The 27,782-nt window shown below is 38.1% G+C and overlaps 1 protein-coding gene across 1 annotated transcript; it reads left to right on the forward strand.

Annotated features, from left to right (window-relative positions):
• The first annotated feature begins 437 nt into the window (after positions 1–437).
• LOC109399658 (regulator of microtubule dynamics protein 1) lies at positions 438–27,681 on the forward strand. The gene is made up of 3 exons (XM_019672194.3): positions 438–841; positions 10,416–10,673; positions 26,950–27,681. The coding sequence occupies exons 1-3, from the start codon at positions 647–649 to the stop codon at positions 27,544–27,546; spliced, it is 1,050 nt and encodes a 349-aa protein (XP_019527739.2). The 5' UTR covers positions 438–646; the 3' UTR covers positions 27,547–27,681.
• The last annotated feature ends 101 nt before the right edge of the window (positions 27,682–27,782 follow it).

Genomic DNA, 27,782 nt, shown 5'->3' on the forward strand with positions numbered 1-27,782 from the left:
AGGGGGATTCACTTAACAGCGTAAACTGATTAAACTGATTTAACGTCGTGATTACCAGGGCAATCTTAGATTATTTCATTTGCAAAATCATGAAACATTTCAAATAAGCAGAAAATCATGGCTTTCGCAGCAATTTAATCTGTTTAGTGAGTACCCTTATTGTAATTGTAATTTATTAGCATACGATACCCTGTGGTTACGTTTGTGTACCTTTTGTCAGGTCAAGGAAAGTGGACTGCCTTAATATCAAAGTTGGCCATTTCAGAGCAATCCATTAGAGTAGCCCATGAAACACTGAACGCATCTCAGTGAGTGTGTTCTTCGATACAGTGAGGTGCAACAAAAACATCATGTTAGTTATCAGTTCCTGCTTTGGTTTGCGTGTCAGTTATTTTCGCGTCCCGTCGTCGTATGCTTTGTTTCTACGGTTTGTACACTCACTTCGGTAGATATTTACGATATGGGAGGTGTTGTTTGTGCACGAAACATCGTCTACTTTCTTCAGTATCATATACGTATGCGTACTCTCTAGTTGCGTGATTTTGTTTTGCTTCTGTAGATCACCCATCTTGACCTACGTAATTTGTTGTTTTGTTCCTGTGCAGTTACATTAAGTTTCAGTATTCCATCTGTTAAGTTTGTAAAAATGGTCTTGCGAAGCTCGTACACCCGGCGGCTACAACTGATCGCCAGTGTTCTCGCACTAAGACACTCATCGCCGCTTGTTGCACAAAGCTGGAGAAACTACTTGGGTCTGGGATCGCGAACACAACAACGGTGCATCGGTAACAATCGCGACGTCATCTCGCGACTACAGGCCCTGCTGCAACGCACCACTAAGGTGAGTAAAGGGGAATTTATCTCGATATAGTGCTTTGTTCTTTGTTATTCTACAGTATATTGTCAATATTCATTAAAGCATATATAAATCCATCGTTTGCATTCGAGCGTACTTGATAGTTGTTAGTGATAATACAGTAGTCGTCGTCGTCGTCACCATCGCAGTGGAAATACTCGGTTCGGTTCAAAGTCCAAATTCCTGAATTATTCCAGCAACTTCATATTGTTTGAGGTACACGAAGATTTGGTTGATAAATTATGTAGCGCTATCAGTATCTAGATAACATTCAGTGATGAAGATAAATGCAGTGCAATTAACAAACACTTAAACAAGGAATACACCATGTTCACATTGGCGTAGCTAGGGGGGGTTCCAGGGGTGCCTGGCACCCCCTAGAACACATTTGGCACCCCCTAGAATTTATTCTTGACAAACACCTAAAATATTAAACTTAACAGAATAATTCTAATTTTTGAGGGGGTTAGAAGCAAAGGGGTGTAAGTGACAGAAACCCACATTCGAGTAAATGAGGCTCAAAATTTTCCTCCAATTTTTCATCCCATACAAAATGTATGAAGTTTCAAAATCAACCCAATTTTATCCGATTTATTATAATTTTTGTAAACAAGATAAAAATAACCTTAAAAAAGTTTCGAAAAACTTGAAGTCTGAAGATGTTTTTGGCATGTTCAACTCAAATTACGTACGTTTTGTCATAAGGATATTGGTAAGAACAATCAACAGACTTCTCTATGGAGATCTCCAGAAATACCTCTATCTATTCATATAGTGAATTCTCTAGGCTTCCTTATGAACTCCTACCGATTTTTCTTTCAATAAACTTTCCTTAGTATTCTCTAGAAAGTCTTCATGGGGTTGTGCATACTAGAAATTTCTACAGAGTCCAGCAATTTCCCCTAGGATTTCTTTGGAAATTCTTACATTGATACTTCTCGGAATTCTTCTAGGGATTCCTCTAATAAATTCTATTGGGATTCCTTCATGAATTCCTGGCGGGATTATTCAAGACAATCTTCCTGGCAAGGTTGCAATTATTCATTTGCAAAGATTTACATTCATGTGCTTTTATCTCAGTTCAGAAGCATGCTATCGAAAAACAATGTATGGATGAATTAAACCTTGTAGTTTTATCTGAAAGTTTGCCGAATAACATTGGGGTCGCACACGCATACCAAAGTCGTGAGCGAGCTGTGAAGGCAACTTTCCACAGCGTGAATGAAATTTACATTCACCGCGTGGAGAGTTGCCTTCACAGCTCGCTCACGACTTTGGTATACGTTTGCGACCCCAATGTTATTCGGAAAACTTTCAGATAAAACTACAAGGTTAAATTCATCCATACATTGTTTTTCGATAACATGCTTCTGAACTGAGATAATAGCAAATGAATGTAAATCTTTGCAAATGAATGGTCGCAACCTTGCTTCCTGGGATCCTTTCAGAAGTTTTTCCGGTGATTCTTTTGGGAATTCCTTAAGAGATTTTATTCAGAGATTCTTCCAGAAATTTCTCATGCAATTACTCCAGGAACTTATATTGGCTTTCCACCGGGAATTGTGACTAGGATTCCTCAAACAATTCCTGCAGCGACTCTTGCAGCAATTTCTCTTAGAACTCCTCCAAAAATTCTCACTGTGGTACCTTCTACTTCTACTTCTACTAGGGAAGTTCCAGAAATTCTTCCGGAAAATCTCGCTGGATTTTTTTCTAAAAATCCCTTCGGTGATTCTTCCAGGAATTTCTTCAAGGATTTATTCAGGACTTCCTCCAGAGTTTCTTCCAGAAATTCCACAGAGGATTTCTCCAAGAACTTCTATTGACCTTTCTCCATGTATTCCAGCTGGAATTCTTCAAGCAATCTCCATTAGGACTCCTTCAGAAATACTTCAGGGATTTCTCCTGGCATACTTACCTGCTGCAATACTTGCGGGAATCCTGCTGAGATTCCTCCTGCGATTCCATCAGGGATTCCTTCAGTATACTTCTACCGATTCTTTCAAGGAGAAAGGCATTCCTCCAGGCATTTGTTAGAGGAACTACTTTTAGGATATCCCGGCATTTCTGATTCTAGGATTTCTCTAGAAATTTCTTCTATGATACCTCCCGGAATTCTAGGACTACTAACGGGTGGCCACTAAATAACGGGAATGCTTTGAATGTGCTCTTAAAAATATATGATCTTTAAAAATGGCAATCTGAATTTAACTATCATAAAGGTTTAACAATGTACGTCCATGGAAAATATAAAATTTAAGAAAGTTGAACGTAGTAATTTGTACAGTATTTTTTTGCAGTGATGTTGGAGCAACTGCTTTGTACGACTTTTTAGAGTTTACTTTCACGCATTTTCTGCGTCTGTGAAATCGTTGGTCAAAATAAATGGTTTCTCAGCTACCTTTAGCATCTACACACTCAAACAGTAATAAGAAAAAATGGGGATACTGACTTGTTTTTTTTTTTTTTTGCTTTGGTTGTAGCCTTTTCCCGTAAATGACATTTATAGAAATTTCCAAAAAATGTTATTTTTCTGTATCACCAAAACGTGTCGATGTAATTTGTGCACTGCGGTTCATTGTTGAACTTTTTTGTGCTATTTTTTTTATAACGAACCATTTACATGTTGTTCAATGTGTAAATGTGATTTGATGTAAATATTTGTTATTTAACAAGGCATTCTATTGATTTATCCAGCCCATGTCACAAAAGAAGATTTTATTATGTGAAATGATATCATGCTTATTGGTTTTGCTAGTTTTCCTCTATTTCTTTCAGGATCTGTTTCTTGGGATGCCGAAATGTGGAATTCATTCAAAACCGGGCGGGTTCTAGTTTTATAATGGTTTACTATTAACTTTTTTTACGGTTGTTTTGAGCAATCAGTAGAGCCGTCCAAGGCGTTTTGGTAGTGCTTCCTGTTTCAATGTCGTTTTCTGCAGAACAGAATAAGTTGACACAAAATAAAAAATACGCTGACTTTGTGGATAGATAGACGATGGTTTTGTCTAAAAAATGTTTACTCTATGGACGCTTCTATTGTTTTTAATCAGCTGCTAAAAGCATTCCCGTTATTTAGTGGCCACCCGTTAGATAACTGTGGAACTTAAGAAATTATGCTACGGATTCTTCTAGAGCTTTCTCCTAGCTTTTTGGCTGGGACCTTTCCAGGCAAATTTCCTGGAATTCTTGCAGAGATTTTATCCAAAGATTCCTCCAGAAATTCCTGCAGAAACTCCTTTTGGCCTTCCTTCAAGGATACCTCAAACAACTTTTCCTGTGGTTCTTCTAGCAATTCCTCCAGGAATTCTTACTAGAATACGTCCAGAAATTCTTCTAGTGATTCCTATACGAATTTATCTTAGCATTGTGGCTGGAATTCTTCCGGGAAATCTTCTTAAGATTTCTTCAGAAATTCCTCCTGCGATTCGTTATAAATTCTTCCAAAATACCTTTACCGGTTCTTGCAGGGACTTCTCTATTCTAAGGATTTTTTCTTTGGATTCTCCCGGGCATTTACTGTATAGTTTCCTCCAGCAATTCCTCCTAGTATTTATGCAGAGATTTCTACAATGATACATCCCAGAATCCTTCTAATACTTTCTGAGATTTTTCCTGTGATTTCTTCAGAAATTTTATCCAAGCATTCTCTCATAAGCTTCTCATGCTCTTCCTCCAGGAATTTCAGCTGGATTTCTCAAGCCATTCCTGCTGTGGTTCTTTCAGAAATTCCTCCTAGGACTCCTCCAGAAATTCTTACTGAAATACCTCCCGGAATTCTTCTAGGGATTCTTCTAAGAGTTTCTCCAGGGATTCCTCTGAATTCTTGCTGGGATTATCCAAGGCAATCTTCATAGGAGCCTTGCCATCAGTGTTTCCACCTGGAAATCCTAAAGGATTTGTTTCCTAGAATTTCTCCAAATATTCATCATTCGATTCCTCCAGGAACCCCTCTTGACTGTCATCCAGGAATCTCCTCCAGAAATTCTTATTGTGATACCTGCAGGAATTCCTCTAGGGATTTCTTCTGGCATTCTTGCTGGGATTCTTCTAGGTAATTTTCCTTGGATTCTTTCAGAAATGCCTTTGATTCTTCCAAGGATTTTTCGTAAGACTCATTCAGGAGATCCTCTAGAGTTTTTATTCATGGATTACTCTAGAAATTAATCATGATATTACTCCAGGAACTCCCCTTAGCCTTCTTCTAGGAATTCCAATTATATTAATATAAATCTCTAGAGGATTTCCTAAACAAATATCGGGAATAGCTGGAATTTTTAGAGAAATCATGGAAGGTATTACTAGAAAAATCTCTAGTGAAATTCTATAAGGATGTACGGGAACACCTTGTTATTAATTAGAAGGCACATAATATTGTTAATTGTCTAATTGAGAGATGGGTGGGATTCGAACCAATGACTCCGTGTTTGCTAGACCGCAGTATGGCCATTTTCAGGGCTGTTACAAAACTATCGATTTGAAAACCGCAAAATCCGCGCCAAGCATTTTGAAATCCGCGCCGACGACATCAAATCCGCGCCAGTACAAAAACATATGATTTTGATGACTCAAGCTCATAAAAAGCCTGAATTTGACAATTTTTCGAGCATGTTTTTTGTTGCACTCTAGATGAAGATCATTTCTAATATTAAAACCGATTTTAATTATTATTAATCCATGCAACTTCCACATCAACCAAGAAATGTTGCAAACAAATAAGTTTTTTAAATTGGAATAAAAAGTTTTGAATAAATAGTTCTTTGATTACTGGCCAATCAGGGTGACAACTATTTCACGAGAATGGGATTTCCTGTTCCCTGAAGCAGTTCCAAAAAAGAGAATTCTTGGCTAAATTTTGAAATAGTTAAAACCAACATTATTGTAGAAATCCCGCTATAAAATCTGTAGTAAGTCTCAAAAGATCGTTCGAGAGAACTGCAAGAACATTTTCAATTTTTTGTGACGATACAAATTGAGTAATTGATTTTAGCGTAATCCATTGATTAAAAAAATCGCCAATTCAAATAGGAATAAAATCTAAGGAAACATTTAATAAAAAATGTCAGGCAAACGTTCTCATCTTTGAGCAAAAGGTATGTAGAGAAGTATTAATTTATTAGAAATTTAAGATAAGAGTTTCTGCCCATACCACACCCATGGAAATTCAGTTAAGATTTCAGCAAGAATGTCCTCCATAGGATTCCAAAAGCTTCATGTTTTCATGTAGGGGAAGACGGGGTAAGACGGCCACCCTAAGCCATAAAAATCATAACCCAACACTGACAATGAATTACACTAGTTTCAACACATCATATCATTTTTCGAATTGTTGGGCATGCAAGAAAATTATTTTTCGATTTGTTCTGTTGAAACTTTTATAATTTTGAGCTATTTGAAATTTTGATTAAAAAGCACTTTATTTTTTGACGACGGGGTAAGACGGCCCACCAGCGGGGTAAGAAGGACCATCACTATTTTTTAAAATAATAGTGATTAGAAATGTTTGAATTCCATACGTTGAAATAAAATATGACTCCTTCAAGTCCCTCACATGGAAAATTGGTTAACATAATTGCCCGGGGGTTACCATTTATTATTTTTATTGGGGTATCGTAAATATGGATACTCAAACACCCATTTACATCACAAAAATGATGTTTCTGGTTACGTCCAGCGCAAACAACGCAAATATGAGTTTATTTATGTGAAATGGCATATTTTCAACAAACAATTTTCGATAAATTGGGTGCAGCCATATTATTCTATGATCTGGGGGGTGGCCGTCTTACCCCGTTCGAGGTGGTCGCTTTTACCCCGCTTGGGCAGATTTTACTCATGAGGCTAGTTTATAAGGATTTTTGTTTTCAATCTCAATCCCGTTCCTCTTATGTTTTGTTAACATTCCTGGTAAGTTATGAATGGGTTACTTTTTTGGTTTGAAAACTTTATTCCGAATCAAAATCCTTAAGGTTATATGCGACAAAATTAGATCAAATACATCATCATGGAGCAAAATCTTTGTTTTGTTTATTTGTTTTGAAAATCTCAATATAAACATTGCGCAAAATGGCTCAAAATGACAAATATTTCTTACTTGAACAGAGTACTAGGTGAAAGTTTATAGAAAACGGCATTTTCATGGTGAACTGTAGGTGATCCGTCTTACCCCGGCGGGCCTTCTTACCCCGTCTTCCCCTAATAAAATCCTCCACAATTCTACCAAGAAACTCTTTATCACAGGCAAACAGACGTGTCACTTGGAAGAAAATGCGATAAAAATCATTGTCACAGCGATTATGTTGCCCAATGCTAATTATACTGTGGTACGCAAATCCACCGAGTAGATGGCGGTAGTGAGCAAACGTCAAACAGGAGCAAAAACGATGCGAGCGCCATGAGCGAGCGATTTGCGAACTACGGAATATTTGAATAATCCGTTAAAAAGTGGAACGATGGGAAGTGAGTAGAGTGAGACGTCTGTTTGTCTGTGCCTTTATTAACTGTGCTTGCTACTCCCCTTTGAACGAATGCTCCGATTGGAAATCAAAGATAAATTTTACCATGACAACAGAAGTTTATTTTTAGGATAATTCTACTAGAATTTTTGACAAAAATCGATTTGACAACAGATCTACAAGCAACACAGTCTACAACTACAAAACCAATGATTTTCTATACGAGATTCTTCTAATTCAATCAAAAGTTTATCCAAAATTTCCAGTGACGTCTTTTTGCAAATTCCATAAAAAACAGATTTCAGAATTACCAAGAAACCTTGCAAGAAACTCTAGGCATTTTTGCAGAAATCTTGCCATGATTCAGTGTTTTTCGAACCTCAGACATTACTAAATTAGTTAAGTCCAAATCATTCTATCCAAAAATTTAGCCGGGTTAAGACAGAAATAACTTCAAGAGGTTGACTACGAAATTTGAAAGAGGAACTTATCTAGCACTCTAAGCTAGCGACTATTAACATTATTTTTACTCAATCACAAAATTCATAACTCCAATTTGGAAATGTTCTTTATTTATTCTGATTGTGTTGAGCTACATGTCTACATATTTAATGTGAGTGCATTTGAAAACCATTTCCGCAAAAACCGCGCCGAAGTTAGCAAAAACGCGCCAAATCCGCGCGAAACGCAAAAACCGCGAAAAACGCAAAATCCGCGCCACCTGTAACAGCCCTGCATTTCTTTGCGAGTTTCTTCAGCATGTTTTTTTTATTTCTGCGGTAGTTTCATTGGAATTTAATTTGTTTGGAATTTTTTTATAATTTCAATGACTTTTCTTCGAAAATGATTTTAGAATTTTTTGCAGTTTTTTTTCATATTTCTCAGGCAATTTTATCGTGATTACTTTTGCAATTATTAATGATATAATTCTGTTTATATCTATCGCTTCCAAAATATGCTGAATTGGAAGTTCATAAATTCTAAACTGGGCTTGGTTGAAGAAAATCCTATGAAATTCACGAAAAATTTCCCGACAAATTCCCTAAGAAATTACTAGAAAAATTTCCATCAAAATTACCTTAGAACTTTCAAAGTAGTTGCAAAGGAATTTATATTAGAATTACCAGTGGAATTACTGAAGAACATATTGAGGCTTTTTTTCAAAAATAGGCTAAATCCAATCTCACAATAAATTGCCGAAATGTATTCTATAAAAAATTTCACAAACATCCACAAAAAAATGTTCGAAGAAATTCTCAAAGAATTTTCCGAAACCATCAAAGGAATTCCTGAATATAATTTTGAAAGAATTCCAAAAGTAATTGTCGTAGTATCACCGTGACAGATTTTTTAAAGATCCACTTAAGTTTTTTTTTTCAAATAAATTCTCGAAGGAAATCTTTAAGAAATTTGCCGAATCAATTTCCAAAGAAATTACCGAAGAAGTTCTCAAAGTAATAATCGAAGATTCCAAAATTTCCAAGAAAACTGCCCTATAAAATTCCCATATAAATTTTCAATGCAAGTATTATCGGAATTGCCGAAGGTATTCCAAAACTATCTGCTGCAGGAATACCTTAAATAATTACTGTAGAAATCTAGAAGAAATTTTTTAAAGAATTTTTAATGAAATTATAGAAGCGATTTATAAAAGAATTTCCGAAGAAGTTTTCAAAGGAATTGGCGAAGGAATACCGAAAAGCATAGATTATGAATGTCCAAAAAAGACAAAAATCCCTAAACAAGTAGAATGATTTGCCGAAGACATTTCCAAAAAAAAAATGTGAGGAAGTTCCCAGAGTCATTGTCGAATGAATTACCAAAGGCTCTACTAAAAAATTTTTGAAAGAAAATATCAATAAAATTGCTGCCATTACCAAAACAATGCTTGAAAGACTACTCAAAAATTGGAGAAGGAACTCCCGAGAAAACATTTCAGAGGATTTGCCAATGAAATTAAAGCCAAAATAAACTCGTAAAGGAATTGACGAAGAAATTTTTATAGTTTTTGCCGATAAAATTTTCAAAATATGCGTGAAAGGTGTTTAGTATCAATTTCTAAACATATTATCAAATAAATTCTTAAAGAAATTTCCGAAGGGGATCCAAAGACATTACCGAAGAAATTTGCCAAATCCAAAGGAATTACCGAGAGATTTGCAAAAGAAGTCTTAAGGGTGAACGGGACGGCCGAGGAAATATCCGCCATTGCTCTGTTGCTACTAAGATGGTAATCTCAGGTTCTACTTCATATTATGGAACAAAAACTTATCATTGTGTATGCTCACTGGTAGTGCATATGCTGATTGTTTTTCGGCCTGCGATAAAAATGGTGATTACCATCTCCAAAATCGCGAGGCAAATTGTTAGAAAGAAAGGGAAGATAGGAAAATTAACACGGCGTCCCGTATCACCTTAATTGAAATAAATTGCAAATCAATTTCCAAAATACAAATTCCATGTGTTATACGCAATCAAGATATCAAGTTTCCAAACCTCTCATCAGTACAACGGTTTGGATTTTCCAGAAAAAGCTGTTCTTTAAAATATAGCGCGTATAAATTTCCGTTCTATTTTTTTCCGCGACGCTGTATATCATTATACTAAGAAATTGAGGGTGGATCGATATTTTCCTGAAACTGGCACCCCCTAGGCACCCCCTAGGAAAAAATCCTAGATACGCCAATGCATGTTCAATATGAAAAAGCCAATAAAGTGATAGATAGTACAAGTTGTTGTACTGTACAACAGTTCAAAATAGCGATTGGAAAAAAATAATCATAAAACGCACAAATTTTGCAGTTTCACAAATGAAGAAGATTTTCATAAGTTATAAATGTAAAAAGTATTATAAGTATTAACAAATGTAATAGGGTCATACCTTTTAAATACTTTTTTACATGTTCCGTTTAAACAAAATTCTGGATTTTGTTGTTGTCCCAGTTAACTATTTTTTTTTTATATTTTGATGGAAATGAATGAAAGCGAAATCCTTTGTTTAGTGCACTGCTATATTTTTCACGAAAAGCAGCATTCTCTTATCCTTGATAATTATCTTATCGGATCAAGTGGATATCTTTTCAATCACGTTTAATTATTTTCAGCTAAAGACATCCATCGAAGCGAAGCCATCCGGCACCGGTAAAACAACTGCCACTACAGGCGTAGTAGGATTTCTAGCGTCGTTTTCACTGTTCTCATCCGGTAAATCGAAAAAAGACTCCGCAACGGATAAGGAAGCCGGTGCTAAAATGGCCGAAATGCAAGCAGCCCAAAGTCTGAGCGAGACCATCCAACACTCGGATCAGCTGTTCGACGAGAATAACTTCCAGGAGGCGTACGATTTGCTGGTGAAAAGCGCGGTGAGTAGATGTATTTCGGGTAACTTTTCTGGAGAGGGGTCAGGTTGTGTTGGTTTCAATGTAGAACCTTGATGATAAGTATATGCGAGAATATTTAATTGTGTAAGGATGAATTTTCCCTTAAATTTATATTGATAATTTCTATGAATTCCTTCTAAAATTCCTCTATTGTTAAGAAGTCTATGAAAAGCGTTAAGCAAAATTTATCCATTTTAACCCCCCGTCCCTCAATGGCAAACTTTTTTTATAGGACCTCTTTTATGTATGGGTCGTCATACTTTGCTAAACTTCACTCCCTCCTCAAAGCGTGACGTAATTTATAAACGTCCCCTCTTCAAACATATCTCCAGGATTTTTTCATAAACTTATCCAAGAATTCTATCAGGAATTCACCGGTTCCTTCAAGAAATCATCCAGTAATTTCTCAATAAATTTATCCAAGCAGGTATTCCTCCAGAAATTCCTGCAGAAATTAATACAGAGATATCTCCAGGATTTCCTCCATGTATGCCTATAAGTATTTTTTTTTCTCGGTTATTCTTCCAGGAATTCTTCCAAAGATGCTTTGAGGAATTTTTTCGAGAAATCTTCCCCAAAAACTTCTACAGAAATTACTTTGGTAAATTTGTCATGAGATTTATGGAGGTTTCCTCCAGTAATTCCTTTCAATATTTGTTAAGAAATTACTGAATCAATTCCACCAAGGGTTTCTCGAGCATTTTTTTTCAGGTATTACAAAAGGAATTTCTTCAGGAACACCTAGGATTTCTTCGGGAATTTCCCTGGGGTTCTTTCAGATATTCATCCAGGGATTTGTTTAAAGAATTTCTCCAGCAGTTTCTATAGAAATTAGACATCAGATTTATTCACAAATTCCTGCAAGGATTATTTTAGAACCTTCAGAATATTTCCAGAGACAATAGTTTATATTTTTTCATGAATGTCAATACGGGATTGTATCGTGCATTTTTCAGAAATTCAGCTAGAGCATTTTATAATTTTTTTCAGCGATTCTTCTGGAAGTTTTCCAAACGCTCCTCCAGGAATTCCTTGGAACGTTTCGCCAGGGGTTACTGAAGAATTTTCTAGAAAGTTTCTTTGTGATACTGCTGTTGCGGTCCCTTTACAAATATCTCCTGGGATTCTTTCAGAGATCTCTTCACGGTTTTTACAGAAGTACATACTACATGAAATTACAAATACTGGAGAATTTTTTGTAGGATTTCCTGAAGGAATCTCTAAAATTATTTTTGGAGATTACTTCTGGAGGTAATGAGATTTTTTTTTTAATTTCCTGAAGAGATTACTGAACAATTTGAACTTGAGAATATATCGTGTTGTTTCTTGCAGTGCATGCATCGCTTCTGTATATGATGAGTATCGCAGTATAATCGAACACCTTCGCTTTGGTCTCGTGCGAAAACGAAACCAATAGACGCGTGGATGTTTAGTTTTTAGTATTGTGTAGTTTCTTGCTGTGCCTGCGAGTGTTGGAAAATAGTGTCGCACGATCGTATCGTTTTTAGCGATAGGTCGACGGGGCTCGTGTGAATGATTTATGTTCGGTGAACTTGTTCCCTGTTTTTCTTTGAGAATCGCAGTGTATGTAAGGACTGTTCATTAAAGAAAGTGGACACCTGTTTTTCAATAGAAAATATGTATTTTCGAACAAATTCGTAAGTTTATTTTTTATAAATGACAATCAACATACATGTGGCCAAATTCACGTGAGTTTGAACATTTACTTCGCTTTTCGGAAGAACGCTCGGACTTTCTTCTTGATACCTCCCATTGGATTCTGCACAACTTTCTCCGTAACTTTTCGTTGTGCCGCAGACCAAATTTTTTTGAATCAATCAACAGAGCTTGCTTCTCTTCCATCTTTCTTAAGATGCCGCTTAATTATTGTCCAGTATGGGGCTGTCCATAAACCACGTGGTCATTTTTTTGGGACTTTTCAACACCCCCCCCCCCCCCGCGTGGTCATTAGTCCATACAAAATTTTTTTCTTGTCCATACAAAATGGTCATTGGCCGAACCCCCCCCCCCCCTCATGACCACGTGGTTTATGGACAGCCCCTATCTTTCCACAGGACGCTGTTCAGAGAAGTTTCGTGGATTTTGCCATTTTTCGACAAAATCGACTTTTTCCGTCTTGAGCATCTCTAGTGTAGAAGAAGCGTAAAAAGCGGATGCCAGATTCGTCTAAAACAAAAGAGGATCCGTATGTTTTCGGTAGATAAGTAGAAGTGGTTTTTTGATGCATTCCTTTCTGTTATTTTCACCGTTGATTGTTCCCGTTGTGAAATACGAAGAACTCTTTAAGCCACATGAACAATTGGCTTGCAACACTAAAAACTTTTTCCGAAATTTTTCAGTTCTGATGTACCCTACATCATCCGGCACATCTGTCCCCTGCTTAGTGTTGAAAAATTGTGGTCCCGGAAGTGTATTAGTAAGTCAATTCTCGAAACGACAACTTTTTGGAACACCATTTGTGCAGAATTAATCTGCTAGTCGCAAAGCTAATACGACCTATCGCTCGAAATTTCTTACTTTTCCGTTTTCTTTAAGTGTGTTGCCGAAGTGAACAATGTTTTTACACACTGAGCAAAAATTCACAATTTTTTGTTTAGTTTTAACTCTAAACTATTGGTAAACAGATGTCCACTTTCTTTAATGAACAGTCCTTATCTATTACTATCTATTTTAAAATCATCCTTCATGTATTTACTCAACAAGAACTGCTTCAACCCTGGCCAAGTTCGCAGGGGTTGACGGTATTAAAGTGAAGGAGTTTCATTTTGATTATTGTAATGTAGTGTTCTTTACACTGAACGGCGGCTTGCGGTGAAAATTACTATTCTGAGGGTCAATTTAAATACACAACGCCACTAAATTTGTGCAGACTGATTTTCGTTTCAATTCAACAGAATTATGTTTTCAATTTTACCATGGACTCGATTTTCTATTAAAAAAAGTTTCTGTTGGCAACCGGATTCGAACCAAGAACCTTGACATCACCAGGCTCGCACGCTACCACTCGGCTATCGAACCGGTTGATGTGAGAAGAAACAAAACGCACACAAGAAGCGTTAGTGGGTCGATGATCATGTTTTTCCATGGTAAATTTAAAAACATTGTTATGCTTGTCATTACTGCAAGCCGCCTTTCAGTGTAGTGAAACATATCACCTTTTTAACACTTTAATGCGCCTCCAACGGTTCATCACGAACCGGCTGCTGCAGATGGAGTATGGCTGATCATATGCATTAGACATGCTCGATAAACAGGAGGAACCGCCGGGGCTCAGTAGAGTCTATTCCCAAGCAATAGTTCCAAGTCGGTTGGATTTGAGAAGGTTTTGATGATCGTTACAAATCCTAATAAAAGTATTATAGGATTTGTGACAGGTTTTGGAACCTTTTACAGCCATCTGACTTCAAAATGTTGTTTGGGCTATACCCAACAAACATTTTTGCTGAACAAACTTTAGCTTAAGAGACTGTTATTCAGCTACTTCTGTTACTTGGGTATTTCCCACGTTTCTCGGTTGATTTTTATTACATAGTAATTTATTAATGTCATAGTCGCTTTTTCGATTTTTTACAATGTTAGTTGGTCATATTTTCTTTAAATAAAGCAATAAAAATCGACCGGAGAATCAATAGTGGGAAGGAGATTTGCAGCACTTAATTGTGCTGATAGATTCAAAGCTAACGTGCGAACACTTAAACGCATTGTTGACGTCAATGCGTTCGACGTGACATTTTGGACAAAAACTGACTGCTTTATATTAACTGAACAACGTTACTTGTGTATGACTAGGTTGACATTTCTAGGCTACGCTTGAGAAAATGACATGGTTCATCTAGGTAGGACCGATAGAACAATTGAACGAATTTGAAAATTTTTAACAGTATTTGTAGCGGGATGAAAGTTGACATGAAATCTTTATTATTTTAAATTTTTATTGCAATCAACTCACCAACTTGGCGTATTTTTGATTATCTCTTAGATGTTCAGAAGTTCAGTTACATGTTTCTGTGGATTTTGGACCGATGACAATTTAAGGACACAAGAGATGAACACAAGTAGAAAACGATCAGTGAAATCAAGAAAACAATTTGACACAGGATCGACTATATTTTAACATACAGGGTTCGATTGATTCGATGAAAAAAAAACAACATACAACTGACTTAACGAGGAGAAAAACATATTTAACCATACCACAAAATCAAAACAAGGAGACAAACACAAACCGTGTAACCATAACACTACATAGGCAAATCCTGACTGACTGACCAATTGAAAACTTTCCAATCTTCTACCGTATCTTTCTGAGTCAGTTGCAACAGTGTCTTAATGGATATCATTTTCCGCGTACGGCTGGCAAACTGCTTCTGAAAGATTACGTACTCTTTTCTATCTTCGGGTCTAGTGTAGAGGTTTCAACTCTATTCAGAGTGCAGCTAGAAACCTAGCAAAAAAAAAACAAGAACTGCTTCAACTTCAAGTGTCGGCCCAATTTTTTCATTAATTTTGTTTCATTTGCATTAAACTATCCTGTATTTTTGCACAGTCCGCTACTTAACGGTGCTGGCCACACTAATTTGATCCGTAATTATGCGTCAGTATTACCAAATAGAATCTTCACGGTCTCACCATTCTTCCAAATTGTGAGGTGACACATTTGTGTGTATACTGTATAAATGTTCGCATGGATCGCCTCGATTATCAAAGTGAATTCTTGATCTATACAACTATCAATGCCTCCCTACTAACAAAACTCCTTCCCGTGACAATTGTGGAGGGTCCAATAGTATATACAACCTCTAGTAGCAACTGTTGTAGAACTAACATCCCTTCCCTTCCCCGGTTGACAGTAAGCCAGACAAACCACGATGAACTGCTCAAACTTTTCGAAGGCATCTCTTAAGGAATGCCTTGAAATCTGGAGATTGCACTGCATTCCACAAAGATATTTTAGAGATATTCCTGGAGAAACGCCAAGAAATAATTCCTGGAGTGATTTCTGAAAGAATCTCTTAAAGAATCTCTGGAGGGATCCCTGAAGAATCCCCGGAAAACTTTCTGAAAGAATCCCTGAAGGAAGGTTCCAATGAATCCTAAGAGTAGTTTACGGTGCGATCCCTGAAGGAATATTTGAGGAACTTCTGAGAAACCTCCAAGAAGAGCTTCTAGAAGAATTTTTTGGAAACTTTCTAAAAGAATTTCTAGAGGAGAATCTTTAGGAAACTTTCCGAAGGAATTCCAGACAGAGATCAATCGAGAAGTGCCATCGGAAATTTCAGAAAGCATTACTGCAAACAAATCAGAATTTCGGAATTTGTAAAAAAAACGGGGGTTCGGAATCTTCCAAAAAATGACCACGTGGTTTATGGACAGCCCCTAACGGTGTCTGTGGAATACTTGGGCACTTACTGTGTTAAACTGAGCAATGACGCAGTGGACCTTAATTTTCTCCTGTAAATAGTTTAAAGAAATGAGTACCTACCATGAAAATTATCCAAACAAATCTTCACCACGCGAAGGGTGGTTCAGCTGTGCTCAGCAGAAGATTTATTAGAAAACAGTTAGACGTGAGATTAATATAAGAGCCCTGAGTAAATAGTAGAAGGGTAATGGGTTGTTCTTCGCAGAATTGTATAATCTTGTACCACGAAAGTCGATCTAATCCAAGAACAGCCATTTTAGTAAGTAGGAGAACAAAATTTATCCCAATTATTGAGTTTATTATTTACAAGAGACATTGTTGCGATTAAAATGGAGATACCAACAATCCAGCACAGAAAAAAATATGTAATTGAAATTCAACGAGAAATCATGCACATAAAGGGAATGCTAGAGTGAGTGCACTTTTACGTGAGATATAATGTAAAATTACATTACCATCGTGTAAATTTCCGCCAACCATCGCGTAAACCATCATTACGTGACTATTAGCGGAAATTTACACGATTGTAACGTATTTTTACATGATATCTCATGTTAATATGCACTAACTCTAGCATTCCCTTTATGTGCATGATTTCTCGCTGAATTTTACATGAATATTTTTTTCTGTGAGGGATAAACTTAGGTATGTATTGCTTCTGCATATTTTCCGGGAGACGTTGATGATGTGCCTCCATCTTTGGTCATAACAAATGCACATTACACCATATGGAGCAGTACAGATAATAATAAAAGAGGTGAGGATCTCCTAAATTACTTTTCGCCTAATAACATAGATATATGCAATAAAGGGGATTCTCCAACTTTTGTTAATGCTATTCGACAGGAAGTTTTAGATCTTACGCTTTGTAGCTATCTGCTATCAGATAAGATCGCGAACTGGCATGTTTCTGATGAGGAATCATTGTCAGATCACAAACATATCAGGTTCGATTATAAAGCCGCATCAAATTTAATTGAATGCTATAGAAATCCATAGAAAACTAACTGGGACCTCTACAGCTTTTATTTAATGAATGGAAATTCATATAAGGGTGAAAAGATCTAGTCTGTTTCACAGTAGGAAAATGTCTCTGATGAGATTATTGATAAAATAATTTCATCATATCATGCTAGCTGCTCAATCCGACAGAGGCCATCCAACAGGGATGTCCCTTGATGGAATGATAAGCTGGCAGATCTGAGGAAGAAATCTAGGCGGTTGTTCAACAGAGCAAATGTTACATCTGATTGGGTTCAGTATAAAGAAGCCCTTACAGAATACAACAGAGAATTGAGGCTAGCCAAACGGAAGGACTGGAGACGGGTATGTGAAGACATCAATAACGCTCCTACGACTGCAAGGCTTCATAAAAAGGCCATTCAAATGGCCTTGGAAGTTTTAAAAAAGAAGATTGCAGTTTTATTGTTGATTTTTCTGAAACATTGGAAGTAATGATGAGAACTCACTTCTCAGGGTCGATTCCTTATTCGGATGAAGAACAGGACTCAGATATAGCAATACATGTATTGTCGACCAATGCCTATCAAAAAGCTTGTGAAATCTTCACGAGGGTCGAATGGGCATTGAGTTCTTTTCAACTTTTCAAATCTGCCGGGAAAGATAAAATTTTCCCAACATGGAAAAGAAGCGATTTATCTGCTCTTAACCGAAATATTCAGAGCCAGTATTACTATAGCTTACATACCTAAGGCGTGGCGTAAGGTTCGTGTTGTTTTCATCCCAAAAGCTGGCAAACGGGACAAAACAACTCCAAAAGCCTTCAGACCCATAAGCCTTTCTTTTGTTCTGTTAAAGGCCATGGATAAAATAGTGGATGACTTTGTCAAGTCTACCAGCTTAATAGAAATGCCTCGAAACAAATTTCAATTTGCTTATTAAATAGACAAATCTACCATAACAGCGCTACAGTCGCTAGTCAGCAAAATTGAAAGCCAAGGAAATAGCCGTAGTTGCTTTTCTCGACATTGAAGGAGCATTCTATAACGCACCCTACAGCTCAATGCGTTCAGCAATGGAAGCAAGGGGCTTGGATAAATGCATTATTGAATGGATATTTAATATCGATACTTAGAGATCGAGAGATTTCTTCCGTTCATGGAGGTGCGCAACTATCAGTAAGATTTGTGAAGGGCTGTCCTCAAGGAGGAGTACTATCGCCCTTATTGTGGTCTTTGGTAGTGGACGAACTCTTTAAAAAGCCCATCAATCAAGGCTTTGAAGTTGCTGGATACGCAGATGATGTAGCTGTTATACTGATATGTGGAAAATATGATGACACGATATCCAGCTGGCTACAATCTGCGTTGAATGTTACCATCAAATGGTGCCGAGAGGAGGGATTAAACGAAAACCCTTCAAAAACTGTAATGGTACCTTTTACTAGAAGGTTAAAAATGAACCTTCTTTAGATGGAGTTCAAATTCAGTTCCCAGAGAAAGTTAAACATCTTGGGGGTAACTTTGGACAAAAGACTGAATTGGAATTCACATTCAAACAATGTTTTAACCAAGGGTATCAATGCCCTTTGGGTCTGCAGCAAAGCCTTAGGAAAAACCAGGGGTCTTAGACCTAACATGATTCACTGGATCTATGCTGCAATAGTCCGGCCTAAGATTACTTATGCTTCACTTGTTTGGTGGCCCAAAACAAATGAGGTAACCACCCAAAAGAAGCTAAGTAAGCTACAAAGACTTGCTTGTATATCTATGACAAGAGCAATGAAAAGCACTCCATCAGTTGCTTTGGATGCCCTTCTCAATATACTGCCATTGCATTAATTTGATAAACTACAAGTGGCAAAAAGTACCCTGCAGTTAATACGTTACAATAAAGTCGTAGACAGGGATCTTGTTGGACATATGAGGATCATCAAAGACTTCAAATTAGACATGGATATAAAAACAGTAGAAGATTGGATGATAACGAAGACCAGTGAAGAGAATTGTCAGACAAAAGAGGCACAAAACAAGCAACAAAGAAGACGCGGTGATTACTCTTTATCCCAACTGGTAACAGATAATGACATGAGATCGAAAATTTTTGTTGCAGACAAAACGGAACCTGAATTTGTTGCGTACTTTTCAACTCGTGAATAATCAATTATTGCCAACCCAAAATCCAAACTTTTTGATGATACATCTTCAGCAGCGTTGCAGTGTTCACCGACTCGAAGTTACCGCTCGAAAATCACAATGCAAGCCTTAAAAATCTTCAAACTCGTGGTGCACGATCTTTGTCCTATTCTGTTCAAGTTGCGACAAACCTATGTCGCATTGGGTAGAATGTCGCAACAAATTCAGGTTGCGACATTGTCGTTATTGTTGCACGATGGTCGAATTTTGATTCACTGACGAAGACCAACTATGATGTTCCCTTCAAAGTGGTGAAAACATGTCGTTATGTTTGGGATGCTGGTGAGCCAAGTTTACGTCCAGGTTCTATTGTATTTTATACTGATGGGTCCAAGATGGGAGAAAATACTGGAGCTGATGTTTTTGGCCCTGGTATCAGTGAGGCTATACCAATGGGATGCAGTCCCACTGTATTTCAAGCGGGAGTTCAAGCCATTCTAGAGTGTACCAACATTTGTCTGAAAAGAAATTATAGGTTTGCCAAGATCTGTATCCAATCCTCCGAGTGTCGTTTCTATCAAACGGAAAACGAAACTGCCGAGCATTTATTCTGCTACTGCGGAGTGTTGTCCCATCACAGATTGGCGATATTTGGTAAAGGGTTTCTAGAGCTCTTGGAAATTTGGAGAAGTAATCTCAACAGGGTATAAACTTTATAAAACGAGTTGTGCCTAGTTGAGATCAGGTGTTACATCAACCATTGTCCATCACAGCTCAATTGTGACAGGATATTTGACTAGCACCAAGTTAAACATGGGTCATACCACATTATTCCTAAATAATGGACGCAGTGGTTAAAAAGCTCTACAGATGAGGAAAAAAAACCTTCTGAACTGAGATAGTAGCAAGTCAATGTAACTCTTTCGAAGTGAATGTTCCCAACCATGGTTGCCACAAAACTCTGCAAACAACTCTTCGTTTTCGCTCATTTCGCTGAGATCATGACATGCTCAGAGTCCGAGTTGTTGGAACCAAGCTCCTCGCTGAAGTCGCCCTAGATATCACCTTTTGGAATCCTATCCTCGACATCATTCTGTTGGCTGTAAAAGTTCTCTTTGTCTTCCATTTCGGCTGCATCAATTGTCACATAATTCTTCTTCTTTTTTATGACTCGACGCTTGCATTGGAACTTGGCCTGGCTCTCTTCAACTTAGTGTTCTTAGAGCACTTCTACAGTTATTAATTGAAGGGCTATCTTTGCTTGCCATTGCATGAATTTGTACAGTGTGTGGCAAGTACAATGATACACTATGCCCAGGGAGTCGGGAATTTTTTTCCGCGGCGGGAATCGAACCCGCCGCCTCCGGATTGGCGATCCATAACCTTAACCAGTTGGGACATTTGGCCATCGCCATACTTATGAGCCTATTTCATCATTTACCTGAGGGAGAGTGGGACACGGGATGGGATGGGAAACAGGAAAAGCAAAGGTGATGAAATAGAAAGGGATGCCCTAGAAGAGGGAATGAACGCATAAGCGCAACGAGAGCTCATATCCCATACCACAACGGGTTGAAGGACAAACGTCTTCACACTTAAAAAATTGTACCGAACTCGGTTGAATTTGAACCGAGTTTTTATCTGCTGAACGCTCGGTTACACGCTCGGTTCAAACCAGTGTTGGGAATACTCACTTGCAAGAGTGATACTCACTTGCTTTTATCTCAGTCCTGAAGCATGCTATCAAAAAATGATGTTTGAAGGGCTTTAGACTGTAGTTTTATCTAAAAGTTTGCCGTATAAAGTAAAGGTCATAGACGTATACCAAAGTTGTGAAAGAGCTGTGAGTACGAGGTGAGTAAAATTCGTGTAACTTATACTCACCTTGTACTCACAGCTCTCTCACAACTTTGGTATGCGTCTATGACCTTTACTTTGTTCGGCAAACTTTTAGATTAAACTACAGTCTAAAAGCTCTTCAAACATCATTTTTTGATAGCGTGCTTCTGGGCTGAGATAGAAGCAAGTGAGCATAGCTTTTCGCAAGTGAGTATTCCCAACACTGGTTCAAACAATAACAACCGAGCATCCGGTTGCCTTCATTTGACATCGATCTGTCAAACATACCGATAAAACTCGGTAGTCCAAAGACGATATACCGAAATACGGTTTAAAATAATGTAACCGAAAGCTGTCAAATAAACCGACTGAAATGTTTAAATCAATGGTTTCTTCTTCTTCTTACTACATATCAGCATTTCAACCGTATTAAAAATGTCTGGGAATACAATTAAAAATACCACCAGATTAAGTAATTGTGTGCTTTATTACATTATCAAAAATGCACTTGTAAGAAAGCCAATATTTTTTTGGAGGGAATCTTCGAAGTTTAAAACTTCGCTGTTCTCTTTTGTTGTGTCGCAAGATACCGCATAAAATTCCACAGGGTGAAGCAGCAGGTGCAAAATTTGACCGCTACATGACAATCCCAACGACAGTTGATCAGTCCTCCATAGAAAAGGGTTTTCGGCTGATCAGCCGCAGGCTGAAAGTATATTTAATGAATATTGTTATTTATTGCTGACTGCACCCCAAATTGGACTGACACAATAGTGTGCACAGACCTTCAAAGTGTGATTGCAGCGTAGGACCACGTCGGATCGAGTTGAGGTCTTCGGTGCACTTATTCCTTGTAAATAGAGGAATAAGTGCACCGAAGACGTCGAGACGATCCGAGGCAAATGTGCACTTTCATCACACTTTTTATTGACGATCTTGCGCCAAATACGACGCACAGGCAAACATATTGAGCTTTGCAAGGATTTCGCGACGATCGTGCAAATGTTCAATCTTTGACAGCACAATGTTCACACATCCAACAACAAAGGAAACAGTGCATAAACAAACCGATTAGTCGAAACACCACCCCAAAATAACGCTCCGTTACTGGAAAACTGTAGCGGCGACATCAACCAATGTATGCTGAAACCGGTGTGCATATTTTGTGGTGGGACAATTATGTTTGCCTGTGCGTCGTATTTGGCGCAAGATCGTCAATAATTGTCCCACCACAAAATATGCACACCGGTTTCAGCATACATTGGTTGATGTCGCCGCTACAGTTTTCCAGTAACGGAGCGTTATTTTGGGGTGGTGTTTCGACTAATCGGTTTGTTTATGCACTGTTTCCTTTGTTGTTGGATGTGTGAACATTGTGCTGTCAAAGATTGAACATTTGCACGATCGTCGCGAAATCCTTGCAAAGCTCAATAGGCGTATCAAAAAAAGTGTGATAGTCCAATTTGGAATGTAGTCAGCAATACAAGTTATTTTTATTTAGTTACTCACCGGTAAACTTTCTCTTCTGAATGGAAAAAGTCACCTGACGCACGTTAGCTCAGAAAAAAATATGTCCGGCTGTTTGTAGTACAGAACCGAGTTTTCGGTTAAAAAATCCGGCGTGAAGTTCACCCCACTGACGTTTGAAAAATCTGAGCATATTACCGAGTTTTCTCGGTTTTCGTTTACCGAACTCGAAAATATTATTGCTTTACCGTACTCATCGGTTTAAAAACCATGACAATCGATCAATGTTGTTCTACTTTTACCGAAAATTCGGTTCATTTTCAAAACATCGCGCCAGAAAACATGTTTTGAACTGAGTTTCTCGGTTTCTTGTGGAAAACCGATAACACTCGGTTGAAAATTGAACCGAATTCGGTTATATTTGACTGTAGTGTGACTGTATCGTTAATTATGAGTACACCTTAAAATTGCTGTATTTCAAAATGTTTTATTTATTTTGTAAATTAAATTCAATTACATTGTTCATTGACCATCAAAAAAGCCCATGACATGATTGTATATTTAATTTTTCGTGGATCTTGCCACCTCTCGCACTTTCTTCTTGGCGTGCTTCATAAGGTTTTGGACAACCGTTCCGACGATGGTTTTGCATACGTTGACCCAGTTTTTCTTGAATAGGAAGCAATCAGTGAAGTACTAGATTGAAAGTAGTGAGCTGGATTTTTGTATGGTGAGATGATCAGTTCTCCATTTCTGCAATGAAATGGTGCAAACAACGTGGGTTATATGGTTTCTTGCCTAATTTGATGCTGTTTGAGCAAAAGTTTGGGTAACTGTGTTGTTGAAGTTGCAAAAAATAAATAATACAACAACACAGTTACCCAAACTTTTACTTTCAATCTAGTACTTCACTGATTGCGTCCTATTGTGTGACGTCCTCTGCTCCTCTATCCTTTTTCCGTAGTTTCCCTTTCATCAAAGTTAACTATTCCTCAATGGGCCTTATTTACGGGCAATTAGAGGATTCATTGTCTTTTCCACAAATTGAACATTGTTTACTTCATACCTGTCAAAGGTGTCACGCGCATAGTGACAGGATGCCAAATCCGGCCAAAGTAATGTAGGACCTTCGTGCTTTCAGATGAGTGGCAGAATATGTTTCTGGAGACATTCCTTCCGGTATATTTCGACGTTCATACCTGGGACGGTGAAGAAAGGTGACGATTTCATACCACATTGACAAATTTCTTGCCTAACCAACACATTTTCCCATTTTTTTCGCAAAAAATTGATTTCTCCTAACTCGTAACATCCGTGCCATGCTTAACAGTGAAAATCTGTGCCCCTGGAAGTACCTTGTAGTCCAATTTGACATACGTTTCATCATCCATGAATATGCACATGCAATTTTTGCTCAAAACATCGTCGTACAGCTTCCAAGCCTGAGTTTTCACATAATCCGCCAGAATTTGACTGCGTTTTGGACATTTCTGTTTTGGGTAGGTCTTCGGGGAATTACGCTCCTTGGCGCGTTGAACCATACCAACAGTCGTTTCACACTTTTTTGCGTAATCTCCAAACAGCATCAAATTAGGCAAGAAACCATATAACCCACGTTGTTTGCACCATTTCATTGCAGAAATGGAGAACTGATCATCTCACCATACAAAAATCCAGCTCACTACTTTCAATCTAGTACTTCACTGATTGCGTCCTATTGTGTGACGTCCTCTGCTCCTCTATCCTTTTTCCGTAGTTTCCCTTTCATCAAAGTTAACTATTTCTCAATGGGCCTTATTTACGGGCAATTAGAGGATTCATTGTCTTTTCCACAAATTGAACATTGTTTACTTCATACCTGTCAAAGGTGTCACGCGCATAGTGACAGGATGCCAAATCCGGCCAAAGTAATGTAGGACCTTCGTGCTTTCAGATGAGTGGCAGAATATGTTTCTGGAGACATTCCTTCCGGTATATTTCGACGTTCATACCTGGGACGGTGAAGAAAGGTGACGATTTCATACCACATTGACAAATTTCTTGCCTAACCAACACATTTTCCCATTTGTTTCGCAAAAAATTGATTTCTCCTAACTCGTAACATCCGTGCCATGCTTAACAGTGAAAATCTGTGCCCCTGGAAGTACCTTGTAGTCCAATTTGACATACGTTTCATCATCCATGAATATGCACATGCAATTTTTGCTCAAAACATCGTCGTACAGCTTCCAAGCCTGAGTTTTCACATAATCCGCCAGAATTTGACTGCGTTTTGGACATTTCTGTTTTGGGTAGGTCTTCGGGGAATTACGCTCCTTGGCGCGTTGAACCATACCAACAGTCGTTTCACACTTTTTTGCGTAATCTCTAATGGATACCTCCTATTTTCCTTCAACGATTTTGCAAGTTTGGACAGCAAAAATTTGACTTGGACGCACCTGTTTTTTGCCGCGTCCGAGTAAGTCTTTCAGTGTGTTATGCATACCGAATCGTTTGATAGCATTTTGGACAACAAAAACCTGCGCTGGGTGTGTTTACGAAGAGATTTGTGCCCTCAAAATCGTGAGTAGGTGCAAAAGTCGGCCATTGTGGCGGCCATATTGGGATTCTAACAAGTCTGTCCTTAATCCAAGGTTTAATCAGTGCCCTGAAAAGGACATTATATTGGACCTGTGTTTTGAGCGTGGGCATGAGCGCTGAATTCGGATTTGGGTTTATTGTTTTCATACTGTTTGCTTCATTCACCCTGGGCAAAGGCACAACCTTGTGATCAGCTTGATTGCTGTCAGGTCTCGGGGCTTAAATGCATCTTTACTCTACAGAGAAAGATGCACACTCGTGGTGCCAACAAGAACCGATACTTTTCGTGATCAAACGAAGAAGCGTCATGGTCCTTTTTTGTTGTTTTTGATATATTTGATTTCTATTTGCAGGAAGGAAGTTGATACTCAATTTGTCCTTCTATTTTTTGAAATTAGGGTATGTGTACCATTCCTTGGCCTAATTTGCAAGCCGCCTTGGCAATTTTGACCATAACTCATGAATTTCACTAGAAATAATATGTTGACCCTATTACACACTCTAGGCAATGCATGTTTCTCCAATTGGAAGTAAACTTACGTAAATATTCAAGAATTTACTTAATTAAGCTGAAAAGATTCGATGCGATGGTATGCAACGTTGGTCGTTGGTACAAAAATTGGCCTATTAGTGGATACAACGTTGGCCTATTGCTTTCCATGCACTAGAACCACTTATTATCTTATTTTTTCAATATTTCTGCTGAAGTATTATCTCTGTTTGTTCAATCTTACTTTTAAATTACATTTTTGGAGCCAAATTTTCAAAAAACTATAAATAATTCACTTTAACTAAAGTTCTTTCTTAATTAGGTAACGAAAACAACGCAACCCTATTATAGTGTTATATTTTTACAGTCACCGTACACAAAATCTTTCTTCCTGTTCGTTCTTTCTGGTTCTTACGCAAAAAATGTTGTTGACGCCTTTTTATCGTTGTTTTTGACGTCACTTTACTGATGGGCCAAGATTTGGGTACATAGTGAAAAAAATGTCCTCAATATTCGGCCCACATTCAATTTGTAAAATAGTTATTATTCGTTGAAAACAAATACACAAGTTCAAAATAGCGTCTTTAACCGTCGCATCAAATGTTCAGTTATTGAAAAGTCAATTCGAAATGTTCCAGAATCGTGCCATTTATGATCATGTGTATAGACTACCCACTAAGCCGAAGAATCATGGCGTCTACAAAAGTTAAACAAAGTGACATTTTCATTCAATTTTAATGCTCCAAAGTGCTAAAATTGAAACGAAATGTTACAGTTGTTTGGCGCATAGCTTTTCCGATATCCAGTTATGCGTGTTTGTTTGAGTTTTTGGTTTACATTGAGATAGGCCGAACGAGGGGGCTATGCCAACGAAGCATCCCGATACCCTATTATTAACAAAACTTCGAATATAGAAGACACAAGAACAAGAATCACAAGAAGAACTAGCATAAACGGTTCACTGAAAATCAAGCACCATATCGTCAATCTTGTTCATTTTGTGTGAAAATACGCAAAGGTAAATAACATCCACATTAACAACATATTCTTTCACAGCTCGATACGCAAAATCAATCTCCCACCTTTCCTCATCCTTAAGGCCACGCAAAACTTAAAAGCCGCATGGCTAAAGAGGTTGCAATGCCTACTCCCAAATTACACGATGTATTATGGACGATGTGAGTTCTTGGACTTGCATTGGAGACTTGGCCCAAGACTGCCTTGTGCATCAATAAAATAAAATAAATAAAACAAAATAAAAATTGTTTTCATACTGTTTGCTTCATTCATAAGTAACTTATAAGCGTTTCATCAACAATTGAAAAATAATTCCATCTTTTCCAGAACCCCGAAGCATACGAAATCAAGTGGCGCATGGCTCGGGCACTCTTCAACCTGTCGAAGAGCACCCCCAGCCCCAAGAAGGAGCAAATGGTCCGCGAGAGCTTCCAGTTTGCAACGGAGGCGCTAGCCCTGAACGATAACGACTTTGCCTCGCACAAGTGGTACTCGATTCTGCTGGATGCCAAGAGCGGTCTGGATGGAATCAAGGAACGCGTCACTCAGTTAGAGAACGTCAAGAAGCACATGAAGCGAGCGTTGGAACTAAACCCAACGGACGCAACCAGTTGGTACATTTTGGGGCAGTTCTACTACGGACTGGCCGATCTGCCGTGGTACCAGAGGAAAATCGTGGCTACGATTTTTGCTACCCCTCCGGAGGGCAGCTACGAGGAAGCGCTTGAGTGCTTCGAAAAAGCCGAGCAAACTAAACCGAACTTCTACTCGATGAATCATCTGATGTTGGGCAAAACTCATCAGGCACTGAAGAACAACGCGAAAGCAAAGGAGTTCCTATCGCTGGCAGCGAATGTGACGGTGCTGAACGAAGACGATAAGCAAGCGAAGGAGGAGGCGGCTAAATTGCTGAAGAAGTTGTAGGCTGGGTGGCGGGGATGGGGGAGTTTTTCAAGTCATGACACTATGTCGGTTTTTTTTGTACTGATTATGCTGTATTCTGTTATCAATTTCGTTATGTGGAAAAGTAATAAATAGATTTCTGGTATGAAACTCGTATTGATTGTGTTTTATTTGCGACATCCAAAGGCATAACAAAGGTGAGTTCGAGTGGTTTGCACTGTGAGGTCACAATCGGCTATGATTGGGGAAAAAGCTAA

The sequence above is a fragment of the Aedes albopictus genome, chromosome 3 (genome assembly GCF_035046485.1).
Source record: "Aedes albopictus strain Foshan chromosome 3, AalbF5, whole genome shotgun sequence".
In the NCBI taxonomy this organism is placed as follows: Eukaryota; Metazoa; Arthropoda; class Insecta; order Diptera; family Culicidae; genus Aedes; species Aedes albopictus.

Coding starts and splice junctions, on each gene's coding strand:
- LOC109399658 (XM_019672194.3), top strand. CDS start 647: ATGGTCTTGCGAAGCTCGTACACCCGGCGGCTACAACTGATCGCCAGT. Junction 842..10,415: donor TGCTGCAACGCACCACTAAG/GTGAGTAAAGGG, acceptor AATTATTTTCAG/CTAAAGACATCCATCGAAGC. Junction 10,674..26,949: donor ATTTGCTGGTGAAAAGCGCG/GTGAGTAGATGT, acceptor CATCTTTTCCAG/AACCCCGAAGCATACGAAAT.